Genomic DNA, 26,967 nt, shown 5'->3' with positions numbered 1-26,967 from the left:
CCCCTGTTTAATTTATAGTAACAAAAAAATAATATGGACAATTCTCGACTATTTTTAAGTTTTGGTCACAAAAGTATACTGCAAGGAAAAGTAAAGTGACCAAAATATTTCGACTCCAACTGGTGACCTTTTCGGAAACACTAGAAATGAATAGAAAGCGAACGTACATGAATAAAATTACAGAAATGAAAAGGAATGCTTGTTCCTTATCAAATTTAACAAAGAATATTTTTGTTCTATATTTCTCTTAAAAAAAAGGAATGGAAAAGAACGAGAAGGAAAAACTATTCCTTTTGAATGGTGATTTTTTTTTGGGAATGATAAGGAATTCAGCGTTCCCTTTCGTTCTTTGGTCACCATTCAAAACTTCATTTTAATAGGTAAAAAGATCCTAATACTCTAAATATATATAAAATAAAATAAAAAAACTATAAAAAATAAAATAAAATATTTTTATATAGTTTTAGATTATATGTTTTCAAATTCGAATTTTTTTATAATTTTTTTTCGAAATTTTTTTTTTAATTTTTTTTTCAAATTTTCTTTTTGTTATTCAAAATACTTTTTGAAACTATTTTTAAATTTTTTATTGGGAAATACTCTAGGATATCACTAAAAAAGTTTTAGTCACAAATATAGATTCTAAAGATCAAAATGACCAAAATGTTTTATTAAAGATATAAATATACATTTATATCTCTATGGTTAACTAATTCATAGAGTCAATGGGTGAAGATTTGAGATGGAGGTTTAAAACTTTATAAAATAAAAAATAATATTAAAAATATGAAAATAAAAATTTTAAAAATAGTTTCAAAAAATATTTTCGAATTACAAACAAAAATTTGAAAAAAAAATAAATAAAAATTTTCGAAAATCAAATTTCAAAAAAAAGATTATTAAAAAGTTTGAATTTGAAAACATATAATCTAAAACTATTTTTTATTTTTTATTTTTCTTTTTTTTATATAGGTAGGGTATTGGGGTCTTTTTACCTATTAAATGAAACATTTTGGTTATTTTCCTTCTTGTGGTCTATTTTTGTGACCAAAACTTGAAAAATGTCTATTTAGGAGAATTACCCATTTTTATTTTCAAAATTTTAAGATTTATTTTTTATTTTATAAAATTTTAAACCTCAATCTCAAATCTCCATCCGTTAACTCTAGGGATATAAATGTATATTTACTTCTTTAATGAAACATTTTGATCATTTTGATTCTTAGAATCTATATTTGTGATCAAAATTTTTTTAGTGCTACCCTTAGGTATTTTCTAAATAATAATGTGAATGTATTACATAATCCATATGGTAGAATATAATAAATTAGTTATCTAACCAAATAAATCAAAATGTATTCAATCATTCAATAATCTGAGTAACAATAAAATATAGAAATTATTTGAAACAAATTTAAAAGGGAAATAATGTTTTCTGATTTAACAATATTTTAATATTAAAAATAGTTAAAAAGAATATAGTCTCTAAATCCAGATAGTTCCCTAAAAACATAACGTAGTTAATTTCTATTGGAAAAATCTAAAATAATAATTATTAAATGGAAATATATGAATCTAACTAAATGTGGTAGAATCTGACAAATTAGTTATATAACAAAATAATTTAAAATGTATTTGATCATTCAAATAAATAACTGTAAATGTTTATCTAATTTAGTAAAATAATTAATTAATTTATTAGAAATGATTAAAAAGAGTATACTTGCTAAATCCAGATAGATCTGATCCCTAAAACACACAAATTTTACATAATTAATTTCTATTGGAAAAAAATCCAAAATAATAATTAAATATTAAATGGAAATACATGAATCTAACTAAATGTGGTAGAATCTGACAAATTAGTTATTTAACAAAATAAATTAAAATGTATTCGATCATTTAATAATTCAAATAAATAACTGTAAAGGAATTAATTAATTTGGTATATATAACATTAGTGAGTATTATTTTGATCAGTCAGTCAGAAGGGATTCAGGAATTTATATTTAAAATACGTTTGAAATACAATTCTCAGCATCATTTAAAACTTACAAAAGATCTGGTTCAAGTGATGCAAAATGATGCAATCAGATCTGAATTTTCATAACAGACTTATTCTATGTGTAACTGCCTATTTCTCATGAGCAGAATCCAGTTTTGGATATGTTGTTAGCTTGGGATGAGAGATGCTCAACTTACTAATCTTTTTGTCGCTCGAAGACTAAGTCTCAAAACCATTTGTTCTTCGATTGTATATATCCAAAAGCGATTTGGGAAAGTGTCAATCTCAAGACTAGGATGGTTAATGTTTCCTCATCCTAGAACTATAATAGTTACCAAGTGATGTTGAAGATATGATTTATTGGCCTTATTTTTCTGTGGCAAGTATGTATTTTTACGAAATCTTGAAGGAATGCAATTATCGGTTCTACCGAAGTATTTTTCTTCTGACATTTGTTCTTATCAGAAGGTAAATCTTTTGAAAAATAGACTCTAGTGTCTTCGGCTGTTCCAAAAAAAAAGATTCCAATGTCCAAAAAAATTATCACTTAAATCACCAACTTTTAAATTTGGTTGAAAAAAAATATGAACTTTCCGGTGAACCATTTAAAACATCAACTTATTTTGACTAGCCATTTTAACTTCTAACATATTTTGACTAAACCACTTTTAAAACACCATTATAATGGTTAACAGATTGAGTTAACGGGATTAATCTCCGTCTCTAATCTCTGTTAAATTTATAAACGGTTAGTCAAGATAAATTGATGCTTTAAAAGTTTGATATAAATCATAAATTAAACCCTAAATCTCAACCACCAATAAACAAAAAAAACTCCAAAATATTAGAATGCTGGATTACCTTTGTACATTTGAGGAAAAAACAAAAACAATATTGAAACTTTCATTTACTTCGTCTTTTAATAGATCCAATGGAAAGATCAATCTCAATAAGGTTATCTTCTTCCATAATCACATCATCTATCTCTTCTTGTTCATCTTCATCAACCCTAATTCTCTGTCGACTCTGATTAGTGTTCCTCGTTGCCTCTATAGTCTCTGCTTCTTCACTCACAAGAAGAATCTCAATGAGACCATCTTCATCCTCCTCCTCAATATCATAATTATCATTAGCAACAGCATCAGCAGTATCATCGACTTCATTTTGAGATCGATCAACCAAATAGTCTCTTGTTTTTTTTTTGAAAAATCTCAGAAGGAAAACAAAAGTAGATATGAACAAGATTGCCATGGTCACTAGGAGAGAGGAGAATCCATAAAAGCTTAAGAAACAGAGGAAAGCTACAAATGGAATTACTGTTACAAAAACAAACAGCAATGGCAGATGTAAAAGAAAATAGCACCAAGAAAAATGCTTTTCTTCATCAGTTTTATCCACCATTTTCATCACTCCACAGAAACTTGATTTTAAGACAAAAAAATAAAACAGAGCTAAAAAGAAGTTGAAAATGTCACGCTATCCATTGATGTTAGTTAATGGACTTTTGAGATTTATCTGATTTAAATCTTTAAAGTTTAAACCGAGTATCACTCTTAAAAGAAGATGCATATTTATATATAATAAAGGAAGACGAATACTATTTTTTTTTGGGTAAACAAGACGAATACTATTATTTCTTGAAAAAGTTTCAGACACGTCTCAGAAGAGAGAGAGAGATCTGGAAAAGTCAGAGGAACCAAACAAGAAAGCTCCGGTTTTTAACTCTTTATAAATACACCTGCAACCAATTTTCTCGAGAAAAGGAAGAAGACCTTGGTTTCTGCATGTATGTTAATTTCCTTAGCTCCAGAAAAAGCTTAGGAATTTGGTAAAGACATGTGAAGCCCATTAATTAAGGGTGATTAGTTTTAAATCGTTAATGATTATACTCTTTCCACTTTTTCAAAAAAAAAGTAATGTTTTAAAAAATATTTTAGTGCTTCAAATATAAATCATTAATATATACTGTATCTACAAAAGTTTTCATATTTTTAATTCTATTTTAACAACTTTATTAAAAACCATGTGACTAGTTATATTTTAAAAATTTATTTTATAGTTAATTAAATTACTTTAATTTTATATTTAATATTTTTTATAAAAAGTAACTTTTTGTTTTTATGTTTTTTACTTAAACATCATATTTTAATACTAATATTTTTAATACAAAATAAACAATAACCTCCAACAGCATAACAACTGTGATTGTAAAACAGCATATACCTACCGACAGTATATTTGTTTCTGATTCAATATTTTTTTGTTATTAGTTTTCAATTTAAAATCAGCTAGCAGTAAATAAATAAAGTGACAAATATTTTTGTACATTAGTTGCTTAGAGAAATCTTTTTTTTTTATAAAAAAAGGAACAAAAAAAATTAAATGAGAGTTTTTTAGGGCACGACCGGTTTTTTCATTACCAGCAAACACTATTTTTACGGTTGGTAACAGTTGTTAGCGTGTTGCAACAATTATACAAAACGCTATAAATCACTTCAAATTGTTTTAAACCTCCAAATTTCAAAAGTTGGTTATAACTAGCGTTTGCGTTTGCGGTTACGGACGGTTGCTGGAAGATAATTTTTTTAAACTATATAAATATAAAAAGAAAAATATTCAATTATAACTTTAAATTGAAATAATAGAAATACTAATATATATATATTTTTTTTGGTTTATATTATAAATTTTTTTAAAAATATTATATAATTTTACATTTTAATAATATAATTCTATAAATAGAAATTTGTATTTGTTATAATAATATGATTTTTAACATTTTTACAATTATATAAAATATAAATATTGTTAATTTATCTTTAACCACTGCTGCATTTGATAGTTAACCGGTCAACAATTTTTAACAACTGATACCAATCGGACAAATCGTTTAATAACACTTTAAACCACAACCATCCATATCCGCAAACGTCCGTAACCGCGTATCTGAAACCGTTGTTCCTTAACCAATCTATTTAAGCAAATGTTGAATAACATTAATAGAATGTGAGAGGTGATGTAGAGGAGAATACGGGACCAGGTTTGATTGAAATATATGACTACATGAAAATATGGTTTAACCTTTTGTCTAGAAGTTACCCTTTCATAAGTTTGCCGATCTTTTGGTCGCTTTCTTTGATTCATGTAGGTGGCTACAAGTATTCAGCATATGATATAATTTTCTTTTTCATTTTCTATATGTTATAACTTCAACGAGTTAAGGAATTGTGATAAGTTTTCTGGAATTTTCAATTTAAAACTAATTGGCGGTAACTAGAATAGTCCTAATCTTTTATGTATTATTCAAGTCTCTTACATATTTCCAATATCTTCTTTCGATATAATAATATGTATAACCATTAATCTCGCAGAATCCATCATGCCTCTTTCGAGACAATGTTTTATTTTCTAGCAATCTCGAAGGAACTGAACTTTCTATGGGTCATCAGTTAATAGGATGATCGGAGCACTGTCTAGCCGAATTAATGAGCCAGGATGTTAGGTCCACTCTGATACCATGATAAAATTTTTAGGGCTTCCAACTTAAAACTAATTGAAGGTAAGTGGAGTGGTCCAAATCTCTTATATATTATTCAAATCTATTGCATATTTCCAATGTGGAATTCTCTCTCTAATATCTTTCTTCGAAATAATAGTGCGTATGACCATTAATCTCGCATAATTAATCCAGTTGTTACTTTAACTTTTCCGAACTTACCTTTGTCTCATCCAAACTTTCTTGGGTTGAAAAGACCTCATTACGGTTGTTTCAATGGCAATCATGATGATATGTACAAAATAAAAAACATCACTCCAAATTCACTTTGTTTACTCCAAAATCGATCGCTGTGAGTGGAAGGTTTTGTTAATTGTTTTTCGTTTTTACTTTCAACCTATTGAGTTTATCAGTGACAACCTAGCCCTTAAAAGTATGGATACTAGATTACTAGTAATTATCTCATGCCGTCTACGACTTCTATAAAGTATAAAAAATTGACTATGAAGATATACGTGCCTAAGTAACTAAATAGAATCCATGAATGTGTCCAAAAAAAATTCCCAACAAAAGGTTAGGTTGTAACTGCTTATTTTAAAAAGGAATATTCTGAATAAAAAGTATAACTATTTGTGGAATAGAAAAATGAAATGATGAATGAAATAAAAACTGAAATTATTAATGGAATAGTGAATTACATTCTTTTCATTCATAAAATCTATAATGCAGAATATATATAAATATTTAAATTTATATCAGAAATAATGTTAAAATATATTTTTAGTTTTACGATATTTATAAAAATATATTTTTTTAAAAAATATATTTATAAAAAATATATATTTTTAAAGAATTATATTTATTTTAATTTATAAATAAAAGAACAAATTTGTTTTGGTTGCAAAATATATTCTGCATTTCTTCGTGTGAAAGAAATATTTAATCCAAAACTGTAAAGTTATCTGAAAAACTACAAAAATCTACTTAAGGATCTGATAATTCAAAATAATAATTTTAAGATAATTTATTTATAATAGAACAATTATTTAAAATTATATGATGTAGTTTAATCAGTAATGTGTAGGTTTAAAATATTTTCGTTTTTTTTTTGTAAAAATATATTTTATGTCAAACAAAATATATTGATATATAATTTGTTAATTAAAATTCTAAACAAAGATAGTTATGTTTCTAATGAAAATAAGCTAATCCATTTCTTAAATTCTTTAGCAATGGTTAAAGTTTATTTTAGTACTCTTATAATTAAAATAAGTTAATATATTTTTCATATAAATTATAAACATAACAACATCAACTAACCGGAATCTTTATATGAATAAATAGCATATATTGCATTATTTCTATAGTTTTATATCTTATTAAAAGTATAATCATCTACTTTTTAGTATTTTAAATTTATAAATATTAGTATAGATATTTTTATAACATTCTTCAAAAATATAGTAAAATACATAAGTTTATATTTTTGTGTATAATAACTTAAATTTGATTTTTATAAACTATAAAATAATTAATTTATTAAAATAATGGATTTTTTTGTTTTCAAAATTAAAACTGAATTAATATTAATCGTAATATGATCAATAAATAAAAATATAACTATTTATTTTAAAAGTAAAAAATGCATAATTAAATAGGAAATACAATATTATTTAGTTTTAGAATAGGGTAATTCTCCTAAATAGACATTTTTTCAAGTTTTGATCACAAAAATAGACCACAAGAAGAAAAATGACCAAAATATTTCATTTAATAGGTAAAAAGACCTCAATACCCTACATATAAAAAAATAAAATAAAATAATAAAAATAAAAATAAATAATATTGTTTTTATAGTTTAGATTATATGTTTTCAAATTCGAACTTTTTTGTAAATTTTTTTTTGATTTTTTTTTTATTTTATTTTTCAAATTTTCTTTTTATAATTCGAAAATACTTTTTGAAATTTTTTTTAATTTTTAATATTATTTTTATTTTATAAAATATTAAACCTCAATCTTAAATCCCCACCCCTTAATCCTAGGGGTATAAATATATATTTATCTCTTTAATGAATCATATTGGTCATTTTGATCCTTAGAATCTATATTTGTGACTTAAATTTTTTTAGTGCTATCATAGGAGATCAATATCATAGTGTATTTCCCTTTAGAATAATATCATGTGTGATGCAATATTATGGAATGATGTATTCTAAACTCTTAGCTCTTTTTTGGGTTTCTTTTTGTAAAAAAATAGCATTTTAGTTGCAGTTTTAGAGCACCCGCAACGGGGACGAAGAGGAATCCTTAGCTCTTAATCCTAAGTTACTAGCAATATAACAACAATATAAACACTTAGGGGCTGTTATTGAATACATAATTTTAATTCCATCCAATAGTTAACTTTGGATGGATTCCATCCAAACCGAATATGTTTGTAATCCATCCAAGCCCAAAAAGAGCCCAAAGACATTAGATAATTGTATGGTCCACACACCTTTGTCCTCTTGAAATTAGGGTTGGTCTCCAGATCTTGGATTATTTTACGAGGTTTGAAGAGCGATGGGAATGTGTTCGTTTTACAGCGATATATACGAGGTGGTGGATGATCCATCGCTGGATTCAATAATCTCATGGAGCAAAAGCAACAAGAGTTTTGTCATCTGGGATCCGAAAGAGCTAGTTGAAAAGATTCTTCCGAGACTTCTTCACTACAAGTTGTCACACTTTATTACCGAAATTGAAATCTATGGATTTGTAAGAATTGAGGGGTCTGAGCACTTGGAATTCGGACATGAGCAATACTTCGTGAGAGGTAAACCTGAGCTTTTGACGAAGATGCGTTACCAAGCTGTCTCGAATATGGTGAAGAAAGGTAGAGAAAGAGCAGAGAAGAAGATCTCTGTGGGAGATCAGATGATGAGGTGCAGATATGCACCTATTAGGTTCAACAAAATTAAGAGATCATCAAAGAAATCATCAAAGAAAGCTAAAGCTATAACGCCACTGGAGACAATCTACGAGTGATGCATTATAGTACAAAACTTTGTCATCAGTTGCTTTCTATACTTTGCTTGCTAAAATATTTCGGTTGCAGGTCTTTATGTAATCTATTCCTGTCTTGAATAATGTTCATCAAGCCTTTTCAGTCGCTCTGCATTTTATAAAAAAAAAAAAAACACTTAGTTAACTAAAGATTGGTCCGTAAATAAAAATTTTAAGGACCAAATCTTTATAGATATGGCGGCTTGGCATTGGGTGGGGAGGGTATTGTGTTTCGTTTGGAGAGAAAAACAATTCACTCCTTCTCCGCCTCACTCCTTCCCGAAACGTCGTCTCTTGGACGTCACTCGTGTTCGGGCTAGTTCAAAACGGTCACTTCTCTTCCGTGTTGCTTGAGTTCTTGGAAATGCGACGAGAAGGTGTTTTCCCAAACGACTTCACTTTCCCTTGCGCCTTCATAGCCGCGGCTTCTTTGCGGTTGTCAGTTACGGGGAAACAGATTCATGGGCTTTCTGTGAAGTGTGGACGTCTACTTGATGTCTTTGTTGGCTGTAGTGCTTTTGATATGTATTGTAAGACCAAGCTTAGGGGTGATGCTCGCAAGATGTTCGATGAAATTCCTCACAGGAATCTTGCAACTTGGAATGCTTTTTTATCTAACTCTGTCACTGATGGAAGGCCTAGGGAAGCTGTTGGAGCTTTTATTGAGTTCAGGAAGATTGGTGGACACCCCAATTCCATAACTTTTTGCGCTTTCCTTAATGCTTGCTCAGATGAGTTGTTACTTAGTCTAGGTGAGCAGTTGCATGTGCTTGTGTTTTGTAGTGGGTTCGATACAATTGTGTCAGTGTGTAATGGGTTGATCAACTTCTATGGAAAGTGTAAGAAGATTCACTGCAGTGAGACTGTGTTTGCTGAAATGGGGACAAAAAATGATGTTTCTTGGTGTTCCTTGGTGGCGGTGTATGTGCAGAATCATGAAAACGAGAAGGCGTCTTTGTTGTTCCTATGTTCAAGGAAGGAGTTTGTTGAGACTTTTGATTTTATGATCTAGCACTCTGAGTGCGTGTGCTGGTATGGCAGGTCTTGAGTTGGGGAGATCGGTTCATGCTCACGCTGTGAAAGCTTGCGCTGAAAGGACTATCTTTGTGGGAAGTGCACTAGTTGACATGTATGGAAAATGCGGATGTATACAAGATTCTGAACAAGCTTTCGGTGAGATGCCTAAAAAGAACTTAGTGACGATGAATTCACTGATCGGTGGATATGCTCATCAGGGTCAGGTTGATATGGCATTGGCGTTATTTGATCAAATGGCACCACATGGTTCTGGTCCGTCTCCAAATTGTGTCCAAACATTTTACATGTTTTTAAATTTAATATTTTTTTATTGCTAATAACTCCAAATTGGAAAACACCATTAGACATACTATTTTGATTAGGATCCTTAACTATTCTAAAAAAAAAATTAGTTTAATAATTATAAAGAAATGCTCTTATTAGTCTCCTCTCCACCTTGCCAAATGCAAAAACCGAATCCGGATCCGAGACAAATCTTCTGGTCCCCCCAAGTCTCATAACCAAATTTTCCAAGGACCCAGTTTATTTTTAATATTCTTTTGAATTATTTTTAATTCAAAAATTAAGTCATTTACACTTTTACCCTTTACCCTAATACTAAAAGAAAGACGCCGACAGATTATGTGAACTCTCTTCTTTATCTTTTTTTCTCTCTCTCTTTGTTTTCTGCGATTCCCTCTTCTCCTTTCTTTATTTCTCTCTCTCTCTCTCTCTTTCTTCTCTACCATTTGTTGCAGGCGATGGAAACTCCGGTGTTGATGAAAACCGTAATCAACAACTCTGCAAATGATGAAAACAGTAGCAGCAATCGTTGAATCTGTGATTAGATCTGAAAATCCGAAAACGAATCAGATTCAAGGTGACGTATACAACTTGATGTAACGACGAAGAAGGCGACAAAAGCAGAAAAAGAGATCGGAATCTCTTAAGATCTACTTGGTTTTAGGGGTTTTATTGTTTAGATGTTTTCAATTTAGGATTGTTAAATATATTTATGGGATTTTATGATTTAGGGTTCTTATTGTTCTTGTTCCTTCATTCAGTATAACTTGATATTACTCTCTGTACAACTAACTCAATATAGAACTCAGTAATACCTAGTAGAACTGAGTAATACTTAGTAGAACTCAGTATAACTATTAGAACTCAGTATAACTAACTCGAGTTGTAATCAGTTTTACACAGTATAACTCATTATAACTTGGTATAACTACACTTAGTAGTACCACTCAGTAGTACTTACTTAGTAATACTCAATATAACTCAGTCTAACATAGTATAACCAGTATAATTCTGTTATTACCCAGTAGAACGAAATATAACTCAGTAAAACTAAGTAAAACTATACCGTATAATTTGAAATTTTGAAATGTTGAAATTTTGAAAATTTGAAAATTTGAAATTTGAAATTTTGAAATTTTTATTAAAAATAGTTTCGTTAATGAAAATGGCAAAATCAGATTTTCATCAATACTATTAAATTAGGAACATGACCAGTTGATACATGTTGTGTCCAAATTAAAATATAACTGTATCTAAAATATAACTGCATAAAGTAAACTATAACTGCATCTAAAATATAACTGCCCCACATTCAATAACCACTAAAAGTCCTATTTTAAAGGGATACGAATATGTCAAAATATAGATTAATATATTACGTCCAATGAACTAAAGTGAACTAAAATGTATTAATATACGTATGTTGACAAAACAAAACACATATGTACATATACGTATATACATAACATTGGTGTATTTGATTTAGCTAAATTATTAATTAATACCTTGATTCAAGTCTAAGTAAATATGTTCTTTTTTTAATAGATGTTTGTTCCAATTAATACATAAAATAATAGTTTAGATATGTATATATTTTATGTTTAAAAAATATTTAGAAAATATTTAACTGTAGTTTCTATATTTTTATTTTCATTTGACGTACAAAATATCAAAAATAGTTTAAATTATTTAAATATTTTTGTAACAAGTTAAGATTGATAACATCTAACAAAAAACATCAAAACTTAAAAATTAATTAATATTTATTTGTGTAATGTAAATAATAAAATTAAACTTAAAATCCAAAGCAAACCAAAAGTAAAACATTATTAATAAACTTTCGATAACAAAACTGAAAAACCTGACTTCTTTATCAAAAATTATACAAAACAGATTTTTAAAACATAACTAAAAAAGTTAAAATTTATTTGTTGGTTCAATCATTGGTTTAACCGGATTCCGGGTTTTAGTGATTTTTTGCCAGTTTATTGGGTTTTTAAATATCAAGACTTAAAAATTCATAAATATTTATATGTGTAATGTGAATCATAAAATTAAACTTCAAATCCAATTAAACCAAAAGTAAAACACTGTTAATAAATTTTCGATAACAAAACTGAAAAACCTAACTTCTTCATTAAAAATTATACAAAGCAGATTTTAAAAACATTATTAAAAACTAAAAAGAAGAAGTAAACGTTATCTATTGATTCAACCAGTGAGCCAACTTAACCGGGTTCTGGGTTTTATTGTTTTTTGCCAATTTTATTGGATTTTTAGATATTGTTTTTTCCACAAAACTCAAACCAGATTTATCTTGGGTCACAAGGTTTACCGGTTCAACCGCGGATTCGGATCGAATTTTAAAACATAAGTATGAGACTTTAATTTTTGGGTCAAGTTTTCTGATACGAATATTCTTGATTAATTATGTTAGGTAACTACTAAAAAAATATAATATGTTGCAAACTTTTAAAATAAAGTTTAAAAATAGTTTCTGAAATATATATGGCACAAGTATATATTATACAACTTGACATATTTAATATAGTTACCAAAAGTTAAATTAAATTAATATTAGTTACAAATATAGTTACAAAAACACAAATTTAAAAATTTAAATTTTTCAAAAAAAATTAAAACAAAAATTATACGCGTCCTTTAAAAAGGCGGGTCAGAATCTAGTGTTTCAAAAATTATACGCGTCCTTAAAGTAATGAGAGTATAGTAGATTTGATAGGCCCATAAGAAATTGTCTCTAGAGATATGGGAAGGGGCACGTGAGAAGTTGGCTCACCGATCCGGATCCTCAACACAGTAACTCCTTTCCATCCAAGCTCTACAATTTTTAGGGTTTCCACTGGAGAATCCAGCAAGGGTGAATCAGTAAACAGATTATTTGATAAATTAAATAATAAAAAGGCAGAGAAATCAGTTATTGTCTGAGAATCCCACTGAAGGTCGATCTACTTCAATGGACACTTGTGTAACGCAGACGACGACTCTGCCTCCGGAAGAGGAAGAAGAAAACGATGATGAGTGGGGTAAGTTTATTCCCTTTCTCTGAAAACCAAATCATGTGATCGCACAAGCAAAAGATCTCTGCTTTGTGATTCTCCATTACAAAAAGCAGAGCATTGTTACAATCTCTCTGCATCTTTTTCTTCAGTAGCGAACGTTGAATCGATCATTTGATCCGTTGACAGACACTGATGGGTTTGTGATTCCAAGCTTGGAGATTGAAAAGGAAAAGGTTAATGATTCAGAAGCTGATAACTCAAAACCTTCTTCTCCTAAAGTCAATGTATGGTTTCTCTCCTCTGTATATTAAAAAAGATCAATAGAGGAGTAGTTTCAATGGTGTTAGCTAGCTCTTGTTCTATGTTTTTGTAGATTAAAGCTGAAGATAACATCTACCTAGGACCGCGTGGAGGCGCTCCTCCCTCGCAGCTACAAGACACATCGAGCAGGAAGCAGCGGTTTAAGCTGAAACTCAAGGAAGCAGACCAGAAAATGAATGCCTCTGGTCGAGAAAACAAAGTGGCTAACTTGAGAGAGCTTGTAGGCGGCGTCGAGAAAGGAAGTAACGTTTCAAAAGATGTTTCAAGAGACTGGCTTGACCCACATTGCCATGAGTCTGAGTTCGAGAAACGTCAACAACTGTAACGCTCCTTTTTCTCTTTGTAAACCTTTTGTATCAATACCCAGAGATTTCAATGCAATAAAAACTATCATCATTATCAAACAAACATGTAAGACTCTTAGTTTGGTCTGCAGCTTGTTCTTAAGGAGTTCCATATCAGATCAATAGCAAGATCCCGTTTGCTTAGACAGTGTGTGTATACGTGTAAAAATCCATGTATATTATACACTCAAGACATCACAAAACAGTTATAGAGTGAGTCTTACGGTACAAAAACACAAACAGAACACAAACAACACTTCCAAAAGAAAACTGTTCACTCTCTTTTCCTTCTTGTAGTTGCTTGCATACATGTATGTAACTTGACAAAGATTCTGCTTTACCTTTGGATCTGAGCTAGAACGATGTCAGAATTGGTCAGGTTTCCAGATTCATCGTAATCGAGGTTCTCAAACTCTTCCATGATCCCAGCTACATCTTTCTCATCAATCTTCCCCATTTCTTTCAGCTTATATACAATAAACTCTGCAGCTCTGAAACACACACAAAAGACAAAGATAAGAAGAAGAAGAAGAAAACATAAGAGAGAATCAAATCAGAGAATGTCTCACTCCACAACTCTATCTTCATCAAGATCAGCTGCTTCAAGATCATTGTTTGTAATCCTCCTTGTCAAAACCCATTTCACCAACTCCCTCTGTTTGGTTTCTGCATTTAGCTCAGCTACATAGAGTAAAAACTGAGCCAAACATATAGTACTCGTCAAGATCCAAATCACAGCGAAAAGGCGTCCTGTTCCAGAGTTAAAGCTTCTGTCTCCATAACCCAGTGTAGTAACCGTGGAGCAAACGCAGTAGAAGGCTTCAATAACAGGCATTTTCTCAAACGTTACAAGGAAAACAGTACCAGCAAGGAAGAGGACTACAAAGACAATGAACGTGACATAACATTTGTATCTCAGCTTGTTAGTTTGCAACTCCTTGAGAATGTCTAGTGGACCACCAGAGCTTTGACGCAAATGGAAAGCCCTGACTAGCAAAGTCTCTTGCTTCTCCACTAGATAATCCGCCGCTCGGCTTAAAAGGTGACCCACGAGGACCATTCCTGAGAAGACAAAGGCACAAGCGAGGAGCCTCGAGGCAGAGCTACTAGGGACAAGGTCACCGTATCCAACGGTTGTCATGGTGACAACACAGAAGTAGACGGCATCCAACACACCGTTGGTCTTGTGACCGGAGATCTGGTTTCTCACGAGGTAGAAACAGAGAGTACCGATGGTGAGATATAAAGCCAAGAACATGATGACTCGTCTGAGGTTCGGGTTTAGATTGAACAGTTGACTGGGATGAAGAGGGGGTTCATCGGTTTTGACATCGTTGTCGTCGTACGTACAATCACCGCGAGGAGCGCTTCTAGAGCGACGCAGTCTTCTTTTGCTTGAAGAGGTTGTTCTTGATTTTGTTGTGTTCATGGGATCTAACTGCTCCTTAGGTAGCAAGGGCTCACGAGCTGAATCGGCACTTGATGACATCCTATAACCAAACCAGATCAGTCAAACCTCTTAGTCAGTTATCGATTTTAAAACATAAATCATTCATGTATGATATATAAACTGTGGGAGCTGTATCAGTTCGAATACAAATACTGAAACTGTAAAACAACTAAGACATAAAATGAGTCACAGCTACAGAAAAAAAAGGCACCATCAACAAAGAAATGATAAGCTGTTTGGGTGGGAAGAGACAAGACATTAAACATAATGTTTTAAAACCAAAGACTATTTTCAGACCAGAATCCGAAACTCTGGGGAGCTGAAGACTTGAGACTTACCGCGATTTTGCTTGGATCTCGCGATCTTTCTCCAGTGATGTTCCCACTTCACACAGAAATTATAGTTCTTGTTCGTACGACTTATGTATAATGGTTTTCATATTCAACTTCCTACTTTTTACATTACAGTACATCGTATTTTCTATATTCATCTAATAAGTAAACGTTTATTCAAATTTTATAGTCATTTTGTTTAATAAAATTAAGAAATTGGAAAATAAATAATAACGATCTCAATCAAATAGTGGTAGTAACCACTAGTCTGGAGCAAAATTTTAAACAGTTTGGATTCGATTCTTTCTTAGACTAATTTAGATTTCAGCCTACACAGTTAATATAGTAGAGTTCCGTAACAAATCATTTTAGAGAAATTCGATAGGATAACTATTTTTAGTTATTCTTATAAAAGTAGTCCTCCTAGTGAAGAAAATAGTCAAAATAAATTTTATTAAAAGGTAAAAATTTACCATAGGATTAACTAATCTAGACATAAGATTTATAGTTAAAGAGTAAGATTTTAGGGATAAAGTTTCAAATCGTAAAAAATAGAAAATAAATATTAAAAATTTCAAAATAAAAAAAAATATTTTGATCATTTTTTTGAAGATTATTTTGTAACAAAAATTTAAGAGGAGTTATTTGAGAGAATTGCCCATAATCTTATTATCCTTAGCATTAATCGAAAATCAATCCAAACTCGATGATATATCAGAACCGTAGTATCATATCCGGTTAATTATGTACCGCATTCCTCTCAAGGCTAACATATTAAAAAAGTTAATAATATAAATTGAGTTGGCTAAGTTGTGGTACAGCATTATTAAATCTACAGCATTATTAAATTACATAAACTATTAATCCCACCGTCAAAATTTTGTTATCAGTAATTTAAAATTTTTGCTATAATAGATACAAATGATAAAAAAAACATGAGCAAACAGCATCATTTAATAAATATTAATATTAAAATATACTATATATATGTTACTATCATTTAAATTTAATTATATACCATATCAAATAGAAAAAATATTCTTTTGGATTAATAAAATTTATTTATATGTTTGCACCAACTTAATTATATAGGTAATAGTTACTGACTTTTTAATTATTCAATATATATTTATTTTTTCATAATAGGTTAGAAACATATAATATATAAAATAATATATATATATAATATTCATCCCGCGCAAGGCGCGGGTCTTAACCTAGTTGTAACTAATATTCTCAATGTCCTTTCACTATCTCGTAGTTAATAAAACAAGTATACAACTAACCATTTCCATTTATTAATATGTTATTTCATAATGCTGCACCACGACTTAGCCAACTCTTATTTCGTCAATGTCAAAATGTATACACTAATATAAATTTCGAAAGGGACATTTTTTTTGAGAAATTCCTTAATCTTTTTAAGTTTTTGTCATAAAAATAGCATTCAACGAAAAAATGAGCAAAATAAGTTTTATTAAAAGGTAAACAGTATTTTTATCCTAGGATTAGCTAATATAGATTTAGGGTTTAGAGTTAATATGTGAGGTTTTGGGAATAGAGTTTCAAATTAAAAAAAATAAAATAAAAATTAAAAATTTCAAAATAAAAAGGCTTATGTTAGCCATTTTATTTTTTCATAGTTATTTTTGTGACAAAAACTCAAAAGGACTATTTGAGGGGTTTAGTATACCCTCCAAAAAATGAAGTAATAAGAGGTATACACCAACATGGACCATCTATTTTGGAGGAAGAATAATATTATGGAGCCATAAGATGATAGAGATCATTATCCTTGAATAATTTGGTACATTTGGAAGGTTAAAAATGATAAGCTATTCAAAAGTATAGATAGGAACTCATTGGAGCTAGTCAGATATGCAGAGAGTGAGTGTCAGGCCTGGTACAATGCAAATGATACTATACATGTTCCTCCACAAACACAAATTGTTGAAGAAACACAAGCCTTAAGTTTGGATAATATTTGTATGGTGGATGGTTTATGGACCTCCACAGATCAATTTAGTGGAATTTGATGGGTGTGGAAGGATATCATAGGAAAATCTAATTTATTGGGATACGAAACTTAAAAAGGCGTGAGACAATACTACACTCTGAACTGGAAGCGTTAAGATGGGCAATGAAGAGCATGTTACATCACTTGGCATGTCAGAGATTTGAGACAGATTGCAAAGACCTGATTGCAATGATAGCGGACCCACAAGCTTGGCCAAATTTCACAACTGAGCTGGAGGTCATTCAAATTCTCCAGATGTGTTTTTCGAACTTCAAAATCAACTACTTCCCAAGGGCGCAAAATGAAATTGCTGATTCGTTAGCTAGGAACGCCCGTTCTTTTGATAGATCTTTTTGTTTTATTGATTGTTCTTTTATAGTCTAGTTACTTATATCACCTCAAATTTGAGTAACAGAATAGTTGTTTGAGTGTCACTTTAATTACAACTCTCCACCAGGGTTCGATTCCATATTGGTACCCCTTTCCGAGAATTATAATTAATTCTCGAGACATTCCCAGTATAATCTGGTGTTTGTCCGTCGGAAGTGACTCTGTGCAGCTTTTTCTTCCACACGTTGAATGACCTTTCCCAGTTCAGTCTGGTGTAATCTCAACTAGTTGTTGAGGAGGTAATCTAAATTACCTCTCAAAAAAAAAAAAGTTGTTTGTTGCAAAAAAAAAAGGTTGACGTTGAAACATCCTTATTCTTGTTTTCTAAAAAAAATGCCATCAATAAAGAAAAAATATAAGAAAATATTTAAATATATAAAGCTTAAGAATATCTTATATGAAATAAGAGATATGAGATCACTAATATACTAAAAAAAATCTCTTATAAACCTTATTGAAATAATAGGGATATACATGATGTTAGAGTTAATTAAACTTTGTCTACTAAGCATTTTTACCGCTTGACCATAAGAAAAGGAAGCATTTTTACCGTTGAAATACTAAATTTGTAATAAGATAAGTTAAAACAACAATTTTTGTTTTACGTGTAGATGTTGAAATCACACCAAATTTTATGATTTAGTATCATATTTTTTTATCTCTAACTATAACACCAAATTAGCTTTTGAGCCGCGTTTTGCAAGTACATAATATTTTATGATAAAATTTTCACTAGTAACTTAAAAAGTATTTTGTTAATTTGTAAAAATATTATATATTTAAAATATTTTTGCATTTTACTTTGTGCTTTTGAATTCGACTATGATCCGTGTCAAAGCGGTTAATTCGGTGATTCGGTAATTCGTTTAGTTTTTCAAATAAAGCAATATTCTAAACCTTTAAAAATCACTAACCCCCAAAACTAACCGACTAAACTGATGGACGACCGAGATGTAATCCAATTTGATTTAAATTATTATAGGTTCATAATTTATCACCTTTTAGTCCAAATTTTAAAGTTCACTGTTTTGCAATTTATGAAAATATGACGTTTCTACAAAATTTTGATAAGTAAAATGATAGATATAAAATAATTAAGAACTATAAAAATGTCTTGATCACATTACTCGTTTTTATATAGCTTAATTAAGTTTATAATAATTGTTTTGTGTAATTTATCTTGTTAATAATTTGGTTCATAATATAATCGGTTTAAATCTGTTGTTTACAATTAATGTTTAGCATTTTACTTCAAATAATATATATTTTGAGCATTTTTCATAATTATTATTTTTATTATATTTAGTGTACTAGGTAGTTATAGTGTTTATATATATATTATGTAATTGTTATTATTGAATTATTATGTTACTCAAATAAATGATATAACCATTATTTAGAAAGTATAAATAAAGTAATCCGTTAATTTATTTGATTTGGCATTGATTGAAATATTTTTTTGTAGTATCTAAAGTTGCAAAAATAAGTTATATTTGTTTCCGTTGTTTTTATAAATTATTTGATGTTTTTTCAATTTAATAATTTGAATAAAAGTTGTTAAAAAGTTATTAAAAAAAATTAGATCTAATATTTAATATTGTTTAGATGCAATATTAATTATAATATTGTTTGGAAACATAGATAGTAGTATAAAGAAGAAGTATTACTAATTTAAAGTATGTTTAACTATAAAGTAGAACTGTATATTTAATTTAAAAACTTACCAAAGAAATGGTAGGTCCAAATATAGAATTACTAGGGGAGGTTCGCGCTTCGCGCGGGATTTGATGGATCGGTTTATATAAAAGATATAGTTTTATGTTAATTTTCTTTTATGATGTTGGATGTGAATATGATTATTTTGTACACAAAATTTGAATTATATAACCAAAGATGACTGAGTTATTAGTATTGTTGGTTTTTTAATCCCGAATTGTAAGAATTTATAGTGTTAAGTTTGTTTTGATGAATGTAAGTAATTGATATTATTATCAATATAACTATATTGTTGTATATTTTCATTGCGTGTATTTTATGTTATGATTTGAAAGCAGTGTATATAATAACTTTGCGGTTTTTAAGAATATATGGGCGTGAATAATTTATAAATGTTAAGATTATCTAAGTTAGATTTTTGATGGTTGTATTTATATTAAGAGTTTTATGTATATACAATACTATTTAGTTTGGGTGAGGTTAACGTGGTTTTTATAGTGTATCATGTTGATTTGGCCCTATTTGTTTTTATTAATTAAGTTGATGATATATATGTATATATTATATTTAATATTTTATATTGTGTAGATATAATAGATATTATATGTATTTTTATTAACTTAAAATTTTGGAAATGAATAATTAATACTCTTAACTATTATATTCTTTTGTGAGGTTAATAGTGGCGTTCAAAAAAAGAAAGAGTAATAGTTTTATAACTTTTGCTTGTGGCTTTTTTTTTATTTGGTTACCAAACATGTCCTGTTTAATATGAATTCAGCTGAAACATAGGTTTTTTGTTGGTATATGTGAATTTCCATGAAGCTTATCAACATTTATATATATATTTCTTAAAAATTAGTTTAGTTTAGTATTATATAGTAAATATAATCTAATAAGAATTTTTGTATAGTAATTATTTTCAAAATAATGAAGTTACTTAACTAATGATTGGAATGAGGATTAAAAGTTTATCTCAGTTAATCATTTATAGAAAAAGGTGATTATCAGTTTAACAAAGTCCGGCCGACTGGGATTTGTTGATGTCAACCACGAAGGTTCTTAGGGAAACGAAACATGACTAAGATCACACTCTATTGTGACGCTTACGTTCTTGCCATTATCTTTAACATGAAGACCCCTAGCGTAAAAATGTAACCTTGCAGTGGATCGTAACGCACTAAAGCCTATGACTTCTTCAACACTGTCTGATTATTGTTTGCGCTTACTCAAGGAAAAACAGAAATACTAATCCACGTTGCGCTTATTCATCGTTATTCAACCATAATAATGCATACAAACATATTCACCTTAACCTTGTATTTTGATACTTTGTTATTTTGTTATTCTAAGGTTTTCAAGAAAAAAGAAAGAGAATCAACATCAGGAAGCCATAACCTGAGGTAAAACCACATGGGGTCAGCCTCGACAACGTAACTTGTTCCTGTGTTATCCATACTGCGCATGGGTCCATTTATTTATCGAGATTATAGTGTGTCCAAAGCTTGCTTCTCTGTGGCAGAGTACTTAAGCTGAGGCTCAGTCATTCTGCAGAAATCATAGCACACATCAAAAATCTAATCAAAAAGGTTGATTGCAATGATTATAAGTCCTTCATTATATAGCATACTTGCTAGCCGATCTATGGTTTAAAAGGAAACATAATGAGCTAAAGTTTTGTGTTCTTACTAACCTCTCGTATGTGTGGACATGACTTTAGAAAAAAAACATCTACTTTGTGATTGGCAAACCACAGCTCATACATGATTCTCATGGTTTCACCTTCCATTAAGAGTAATCGTAGTTGTTGTACCATGGTGAATGATTGAGAACAATCAAACATGTAGTTTTCGTTATGTTAACCTTTGGGAACTCTTCTACCTGCAACCAAATTAGGATTAACATTAGAAGGCACATGAACCCGTGTTCAACCAGACATAAAATTAGAGTAAAACATAAGAATCATTAACCTGGCCATTGCTTTCTCCCCATTAACCGCCAGGGCCTGACCACGTCTCATAGATCCATCTCCTAAGGGAATATTAACAATCTACTGGTAAGTTAGACTCTGGTGCATTATAAACAGTTCAGTAAATCTTTAAAGTTAGTAAAGTAGTCCTGAAAAAGATAATTTGATAGTCGATGCGAAGCTTTTCTCATTATCAATGTTTAATTTTACCTTGCCTTTTTCAATGATGATCAAGAGAACTGCTAACACCTGAGGCAGTTTTGTAATCTACACAATTTAAAACAAAAATCTCAAATCAATCTTTTACAAAGATAATACGGTAGCAATCCTGTAACATCAGGTACATATAATGATTGATAGGTGATCAACGAAGAAGAACATCTGTGATTCATGATCGGTTTCTACAGATCAAAATCAAATCAGGTTTCTATAGATCAAAATCAAATCAACGTACCCATTCCGATCTCGGGAACTCCTTCACCCATGTCACTCATCGATATTATATCAAACTACTCCCCAATCCCTAGGAAAAAAAAGGAATCACAACGCCAATCGTGAACAAACATATCGATATCTCAAATGAATCCAAATCAATTGAAAATTCATTGACCACAACGTTCGAGCCCGTGAAAGTGAGGAGCAGAGCACAAATACTAACATGAGATGGCGAGGAGGAACATCCATCACCGGCCCGACAGAAGCAACCATATCTGGAATATACATTATTGAACCCCACAATTGTAAGAAACTCCGCCGCAGAGTTATTGTCGGAAAATTAGTTCAAGGGTCTGCAAATACAAAGACAGGAACAACATAACCTTAGAATCCATGAGAAATATAACCACGCCTATCTGCTCGCCACCGCTTTTGAAGCTCCTTGCTTCCAAAAATCTGAGCAGTCGCACCTCTACGGTGGAAGACCATAGGCCGACTTCAAATAAAAAGGATTGATAGGTTACTTTAAATAAGTTTTCTGTGGTGTTAAAGTGATTAAGACTGACCTTTTTATAGGGGGAGAAGTAACATTGAATGTGAAATCGTGATTGAAGTCGTTCGATGGAGTTAAGATGTTTGTTAAAGTTTATGAATCAATACTTCATAACGTTTCGTAGAATTAGAACCGAAGACGAAACGACGCAATCGAAGCTTTACACAGAGATTATACATGACGATTCGTCTCACTCAACATCCCGAAACTCTATTGTTGGTGTAGATCCGCAGAGATCGATGCAGAAGATGAACCCTAATCTTTGATATCGACTTTGACGAAGAAGATATCAGTCTCTCTATCAGATTTGATTTTAACATTAACAAAACTTAATAACGACATAAAAGCCCAATAAGAGAAACCCATTTAAAATGAAACTAAACGCAAGAAATCTCGGCCAAGGAAACAACACGTGTCATCTCCTCCTTTCACTATTTAGTGACGTGGCAAGAGGAGAAGAGAGTCGAGGTCTACTTTATATAATTAGATGTTTTAATACGAGAGATTTTACACCAAAATAATATTATCTGTAGTTGATAAATATTTTATATTTATCAACTTAAATTTTTATTTTTATTTTTATTTTTATTATTCGTAAATGATTATATTGGCATACCGTGTTTAAGCAGTTTAGCTTTACTATTGCGCTTAAACCACGTCTATAATGAATCAATGATGTAATGCCTAACATATTTTAATAAATCTAGTTTCAGTCAGATCGATTTATCCTTGACCAAAACAATTATTAATAGTAAGCATTTGTCGAGTGCAGTATTCATGTGTTGTAGTCCATAAATTAATCCGCGTTTAGACCGATTAAGAAAATAGATAACTAGATTATCATAAGTCGATAGATCACATCTTTAGAATGTATAATACATGAAAGATGTATTAGTTTCATGTTTTTTTTTTGAGAAAGGGCTTAAAAACAAGAAAGATGTTATTAGTTAATGCACTCATCATGGTGATACATAGGTGTAACTAACATGCTTCAAAAGTTTTTCATACATCTTTAGAATGTATAATACATGAAAGATGTATTAGTTTCATGTTTTTTTCTTTTTCTTGAGAAAGGGCTTAAAAACAAGAAAGATGTTATTAGTTAATGCACTCATCATGGTGATACATAGGTGTAAATAACATGCTTCAAAAGTTTTTCATACATGTATATATAAAGCCCCCAAATATAAACATATAATACACAAACTTGATTACAAAGTGATTGATATATGTCATGATTTATCATAATTCTAAAATATTTAATCTTAGGCTCATGATAGGATCGGACGTTGGTGGAGATGTGACTTGAATATACAAACACCAAACATAAATAAACTCTAAAGCTGATCTGGCCAGAGAAATGACTCCATTGCAAAGACCCTCTTGTCTTCAAGAGATCCTTCGAAGGAGATTCCATATTGTTTGAGGAGCAAGTCAAGGCTAAGATCATCCATGGCTTCATAATCAGACTTGGAGTATTTAGGGTAGTGAAGAGGAACTTGAAACCCACCTGGAAATTCCTCTCTCTCCATCACCTTTATTTTGTTGTGGGTGTTTACGAAGTTGCTGGTTTGATTGATTTGGTTTGAAGGGTAGCCAAACATTTGAGTGAGAGCCGGGGGTAATAGGCATTTCATTCCCATTGTGTCTGGTTGGTTGTAACTTGTAAGTGTTTACAAAAAGGAGGTTTTGAGATCAAAATCAAGAGGAAGGGAGAAGAAGAAGAAGCTCAAGCTCAAAGGGAAGCTTGGAGAATTGGTTATAGTAAGGTGGCCAAGGAATCGTATTTATACACATATAAAGTCCCCGTGGCTGTACTAGCATCGACCAATGATGGTACATGCTGATGCATTGATTTTCTATGTAGGGCCAAAACTAAAACGGTTGGAGTGTAATGTGTATTGTGGCTTGGTGTGCAAGGAGAAGGAAGAAGAAGTAGGCGAAAGTATTTAATGCATTACATATTAAAGAGGGAGGCCCCTTTTACAATTAAGACAATCGAATTATTGGGAGCCATTCATATGAGTTTCATGTTTCTGTGGTCGTGGTGATGATGTGTCTCGCTTTACAACATTACAATTGAAAATATCTCTCCTTTAAGCTATGATCATGGGATTTATCCAACTTTTACGTTTACACTGCAAATAAAATTTTGGTTGTCACAACTCACAACTATTATGAGAGGAAATTACTAATTTGATCCTTAAAAGTAATTAGTGAAATGTTGTAACTTTATTAGTGACATGTTAGCAATAAAATAATTGTGTAGTTAATATTTTAGTGAAATTACTTCACCAGTCACATTACCAATTCAGCGCATGAGCATGCCTAACCCTCTTTGTTTGTTTTCTATTTGTGAGAGAATTTCAAGAGTACGAGATGATTCGTCCAAAGAGAGTCGGTTTGGGTAAGAAAATAACATGTTAAATCTTGAACTTACAAACAAGTGGGAAACAGACAAAAAAAAAAAAGAAAGAAGAAGAAGAAAACAGTGAGATCCAGGTGAGTACTCTGTTTACAAATTACAACACAACTCCTCATGGCATTTGGATAGAGCAAAAAAAGTCTCGACCAATTGTGCAGATATGACAGTCCTAGCCACTATGTCAGCACCTCTACTTCTTGTTGTCCAATGCTTAGCTAATGTGTCACTCTATAGATTTACTTTTGCTGAAATGCACCAGATTGACTAAAGCTTCTCCAAGGATCCATCAACTTTCGCAGATACCAGAAAATCCATCCTCAAAGAGCTGACCAAGCAAGCAGTAAAGCTTCTGACACTTGGTCACGGGCTGTTTGACCCAAGTTTTCTGTAAATCCGAAGTCTTCCTTGTAGCTGTTTTATCCAAGTCTCATCATTGTGTGACAAACTTTGCTCTGGAGGTTCAACTCCACCAAGCACGACTGCTTTCCCCCACATTCCAGCTTTCTCAGTCCATGACAGTAGCAGACTGTGGCTGTTCCATCACCTGACCCAGGGGGCCTACCACCAACTCTGAGTCGTTGCACTTTACCCTGTTGATCATCATCCACCCTATCAAATCTAGAGGCCAAATTGCCCTTTGACTTGCTATATATTCTTGCTTGATATCTGAATAATCACCATCAGTGGCATGATGCCAGAGCTTCTTGTGCTTGTAATCCCATTAAGATGAGCTTTTTTCTGCCTATAGGTAAACTATACACACCAGTCCTGTTACACATCATATGATAATCAACAGGCTTTTACCAGCACTTCCAACACCAAAAGGAATTTCAAGAACAACACATTTCTTTGATGGTAAGCAGGTTTTGACAGTACCTTGCGAGAACAGTCAGATAATGGAGGAAAATCTCCGACGCAGCTACTCGATGGCGTGGAGTTTCGGTCATTGCGAGAGCTTTGCTTATTACCTCTCTTCGTCTCCAGAGATAAAGAACATTTTCACAGATTTTAAACAGCGAAAAGGGGTTTTGGGTTAAATGTAAGCTTCGGCGTTCATTGTCTACTTGGTTTAACCAAAATCGGATTCGATTTTTTTCAAGATCGGTTCGATTCGGTTCATGGTTTTAGATGGCTGAAGCCTGAAGCTCGGATTTCTTGGTGCTAAAAACCATCTCCATTGCTTAAAGTCTGGGCTCTTAAAATTAATTTTATAATCTTTTGTGTATTTTATAAATTTTAGAATCCCTACTAATGAAATTAGTTTTGTAAAAAAATCTTTATGAAGTTCTTAATTTTTTTTTTCTTTTTAGAAATTTAATTATTAAATTTAAATATTACAAAATTTATAAATTATTAGATTTCATAAAATTTAAACAAATATTCCAAACCAAGTTTAGGTACGTATATGCAAACAAAAATATAAACTGTTTTTCTTATTTTCGGTTCCACAACTCTGCCGGTTCTCTACCGTATGGATCTATAGATGGTTACAATATAATGTTTGGATTGATGTAAGGTAAAGAAAATCAAATGTTTCATCTATACTAAGGGTTAAAATTTGATATATTTATAGATTAAACAAAATATGTTTAGTAAAATTCCTAGAAGATCCAAATTTAAAAAATCACACATGAATAGAAGTTTAGAATAGATATGTATCAAATATTAACAAAAAAAGCTAAAAATCGAAAGTTAAAATTAAGCCTGGCATTCGAGTCTTGTCGGGTCCGGATCCTTTTCGGATCTTAGATAATTAAATCTAATAGAATAATTAGAATTATTTGGTTCGAATTCAGTTTGGATTTAGATTAGATTCGGTTAGGGTCTTGTCTGATCTAACCCAAAAAATATCTAAAACACACAAAAAATACTTGAAAATATTTAATTATCCGAAAGTATCTGAATTTTTTATTTAAAATCTGATCCGAAGATATGAAAAATACCCGAAATTTTATTCGATTATCCGAATTATATTTTTACAAATCTAAAATTTTATCAGAAAACCCAAAAACATACCCTGAAACCCAAAATCAAAACTTAAAAAATATTCCATAATACCAAAAATATATTGAAACACTTATATGCACCTAACCTATACCAAAAATTTTGGATATTTCAGATATTCTA

At 30.6% G+C, this 26,967-nt stretch overlaps 6 protein-coding genes across 10 annotated transcripts; 3 read left to right on the top strand and 3 right to left on the bottom strand.

Annotated features, from left to right (window-relative positions):
- Positions 1-1,025: 1,025 nt before the first annotated feature.
- On the bottom strand, positions 1,026-6,439 carry LOC106370287. Its single transcript, XM_048742861.1, has one exon. It carries the CDS (start codon positions 3,410-3,412, stop codon positions 2,909-2,911), a length of 504 nt encoding a protein of 167 aa, XP_048598818.1. The 5' UTR covers positions 3,413-6,439; the 3' UTR covers positions 1,026-2,908.
- Positions 6,440-8,012: 1,573 nt separating this feature from the next.
- LOC106371394 (heat stress transcription factor A-4a) lies at positions 8,013-8,654 on the top strand. The gene has a single exon (XM_013811460.3). The coding sequence runs from the start codon at positions 8,066-8,068 to the stop codon at positions 8,528-8,530; it is 465 nt and encodes a 154-aa protein (XP_013666914.1). The 5' UTR covers positions 8,013-8,065; the 3' UTR covers positions 8,531-8,654.
- Positions 8,655-8,669: 15 nt separating this feature from the next.
- Positions 8,670-9,903, top strand: LOC106369591 (pentatricopeptide repeat-containing protein At4g14850-like). Its single transcript, XM_048742859.1, has one exon. The coding sequence runs from the start codon at positions 8,913-8,915 to the stop codon at positions 9,558-9,560; it is 648 nt and encodes a 215-aa protein (XP_048598816.1). The 5' UTR covers positions 8,670-8,912; the 3' UTR covers positions 9,561-9,903.
- A 2,697-nt stretch (positions 9,904-12,600) lies between these two features.
- BNAA10G09820D lies at positions 12,601-13,697 on the top strand. 2 transcript variants are annotated; one of them, XM_048742860.1, is made up of 3 exons: positions 12,601-12,912; positions 13,041-13,172; positions 13,262-13,697. In XM_048742860.1, the coding sequence occupies exons 1-3, from the start codon at positions 12,901-12,903 to the stop codon at positions 13,532-13,534; spliced, it is 417 nt and encodes a 138-aa protein (XP_048598817.1). In that variant the 5' UTR covers positions 12,601-12,900; the 3' UTR covers positions 13,535-13,697. The 2 variants fall into 2 exon arrangements, with proteins under 2 accessions (XP_048598817.1, XP_013666916.1); XM_013811462.3 differs by having other exon boundaries at positions 12,607-12,912; positions 13,075-13,172.
- A 13-nt stretch (positions 13,698-13,710) lies between these two features.
- Positions 13,711-15,488, bottom strand: LOC106371396 (two-pore potassium channel 1). The gene is made up of 3 exons (XM_013811461.3): positions 15,342-15,488; positions 14,123-15,043; positions 13,711-14,044 (listed from the first exon to the last, which is right to left on the bottom strand). Exons 2-3 carry the CDS (start codon positions 15,040-15,042, stop codon positions 13,891-13,893), a joined length of 1,074 nt encoding a protein of 357 aa, XP_013666915.1. The 5' UTR covers position 15,043; positions 15,342-15,488; the 3' UTR covers positions 13,711-13,890.
- A 5,208-nt stretch (positions 15,489-20,696) lies between these two features.
- On the bottom strand, positions 20,697-26,170 carry LOC106370288. Of its 4 annotated transcripts, none has more exons than XR_001274258.3 (9): positions 25,717-26,170; positions 22,429-25,608; positions 22,246-22,358; positions 22,086-22,137; positions 21,882-21,950; positions 21,638-21,694; positions 21,429-21,508; positions 21,152-21,339; positions 20,697-21,006 (listed from the first exon to the last, which is right to left on the bottom strand). XR_001274258.3 is itself a non-coding variant. In XM_048742858.1 (8 exons), exon 1 carries the CDS (start codon positions 24,056-24,058, stop codon positions 23,753-23,755), a length of 306 nt encoding a protein of 101 aa, XP_048598815.1. In that variant the 5' UTR covers positions 24,059-24,192; the 3' UTR covers positions 20,697-21,006; positions 21,152-21,339; positions 21,429-21,489; positions 21,638-21,694; positions 21,882-21,950; positions 22,086-22,137; positions 22,246-22,358; positions 22,429-23,752. The 4 variants fall into 4 exon arrangements, 1 of the variants encoding a protein (XP_048598815.1); XR_001274256.3 differs by having other exon boundaries at positions 21,429-21,489; positions 22,246-22,334; XR_001274257.3 differs by lacking the exon at positions 22,246-22,358 and having other exon boundaries at positions 21,429-21,489; positions 22,086-22,215; positions 25,717-26,169.
- Positions 26,171-26,967: the final 797 nt, after the last annotated feature.

The sequence above is a fragment of the Brassica napus genome, chromosome A10, assembly GCF_020379485.1.
Source record: "Brassica napus cultivar Da-Ae chromosome A10, Da-Ae, whole genome shotgun sequence".
NCBI classification, from domain to species: domain Eukaryota; kingdom Viridiplantae; phylum Streptophyta; class Magnoliopsida; order Brassicales; family Brassicaceae; genus Brassica; species Brassica napus.
The sequence above is the reverse complement of the archived record's forward strand: the minus strand, read 5'-3'. Positions and strand labels throughout refer to the sequence as shown.

Coding starts and splice junctions, on each gene's coding strand:
- LOC106370287 (XM_048742861.1), bottom strand. CDS start 3,412: ATGAAAATGGTGGATAAAACTGATGAAGAAAAGCATTTTTCTTGGTGC.
- LOC106371394 (XM_013811460.3), top strand. CDS start 8,066: ATGGGAATGTGTTCGTTTTACAGCGATATATACGAGGTGGTGGATGAT.
- LOC106369591 (XM_048742859.1), top strand. CDS start 8,913: ATGCGACGAGAAGGTGTTTTCCCAAACGACTTCACTTTCCCTTGCGCC.
- BNAA10G09820D (XM_013811462.3), top strand. CDS start 12,843: ATGGACACTTGTGTAACGCAGACGACGACTCTGCCTCCGGAAGAGGAA. Junction 12,913..13,074: donor AGAAAACGATGATGAGTGGG/GTAAGTTTATTC, acceptor ATCCGTTGACAG/ACACTGATGGGTTTGTGATT. Junction 13,173..13,261: donor CTTCTTCTCCTAAAGTCAAT/GTATGGTTTCTC, acceptor ATGTTTTTGTAG/ATTAAAGCTGAAGATAACAT.
- LOC106371396 (XM_013811461.3), bottom strand. CDS start 15,042: ATGTCATCAAGTGCCGATTCAGCTCGTGAGCCCTTGCTACCTAAGGAG. Junction 14,045..14,122: donor GATGAAGATAGAGTTGTGGA/GTGAGACATTCT, acceptor TGTGTGTTTCAG/AGCTGCAGAGTTTATTGTAT.
- LOC106370288 (XM_048742858.1), bottom strand. CDS start 24,058: ATGGGAATGAAATGCCTATTACCCCCGGCTCTCACTCAAATGTTTGGC.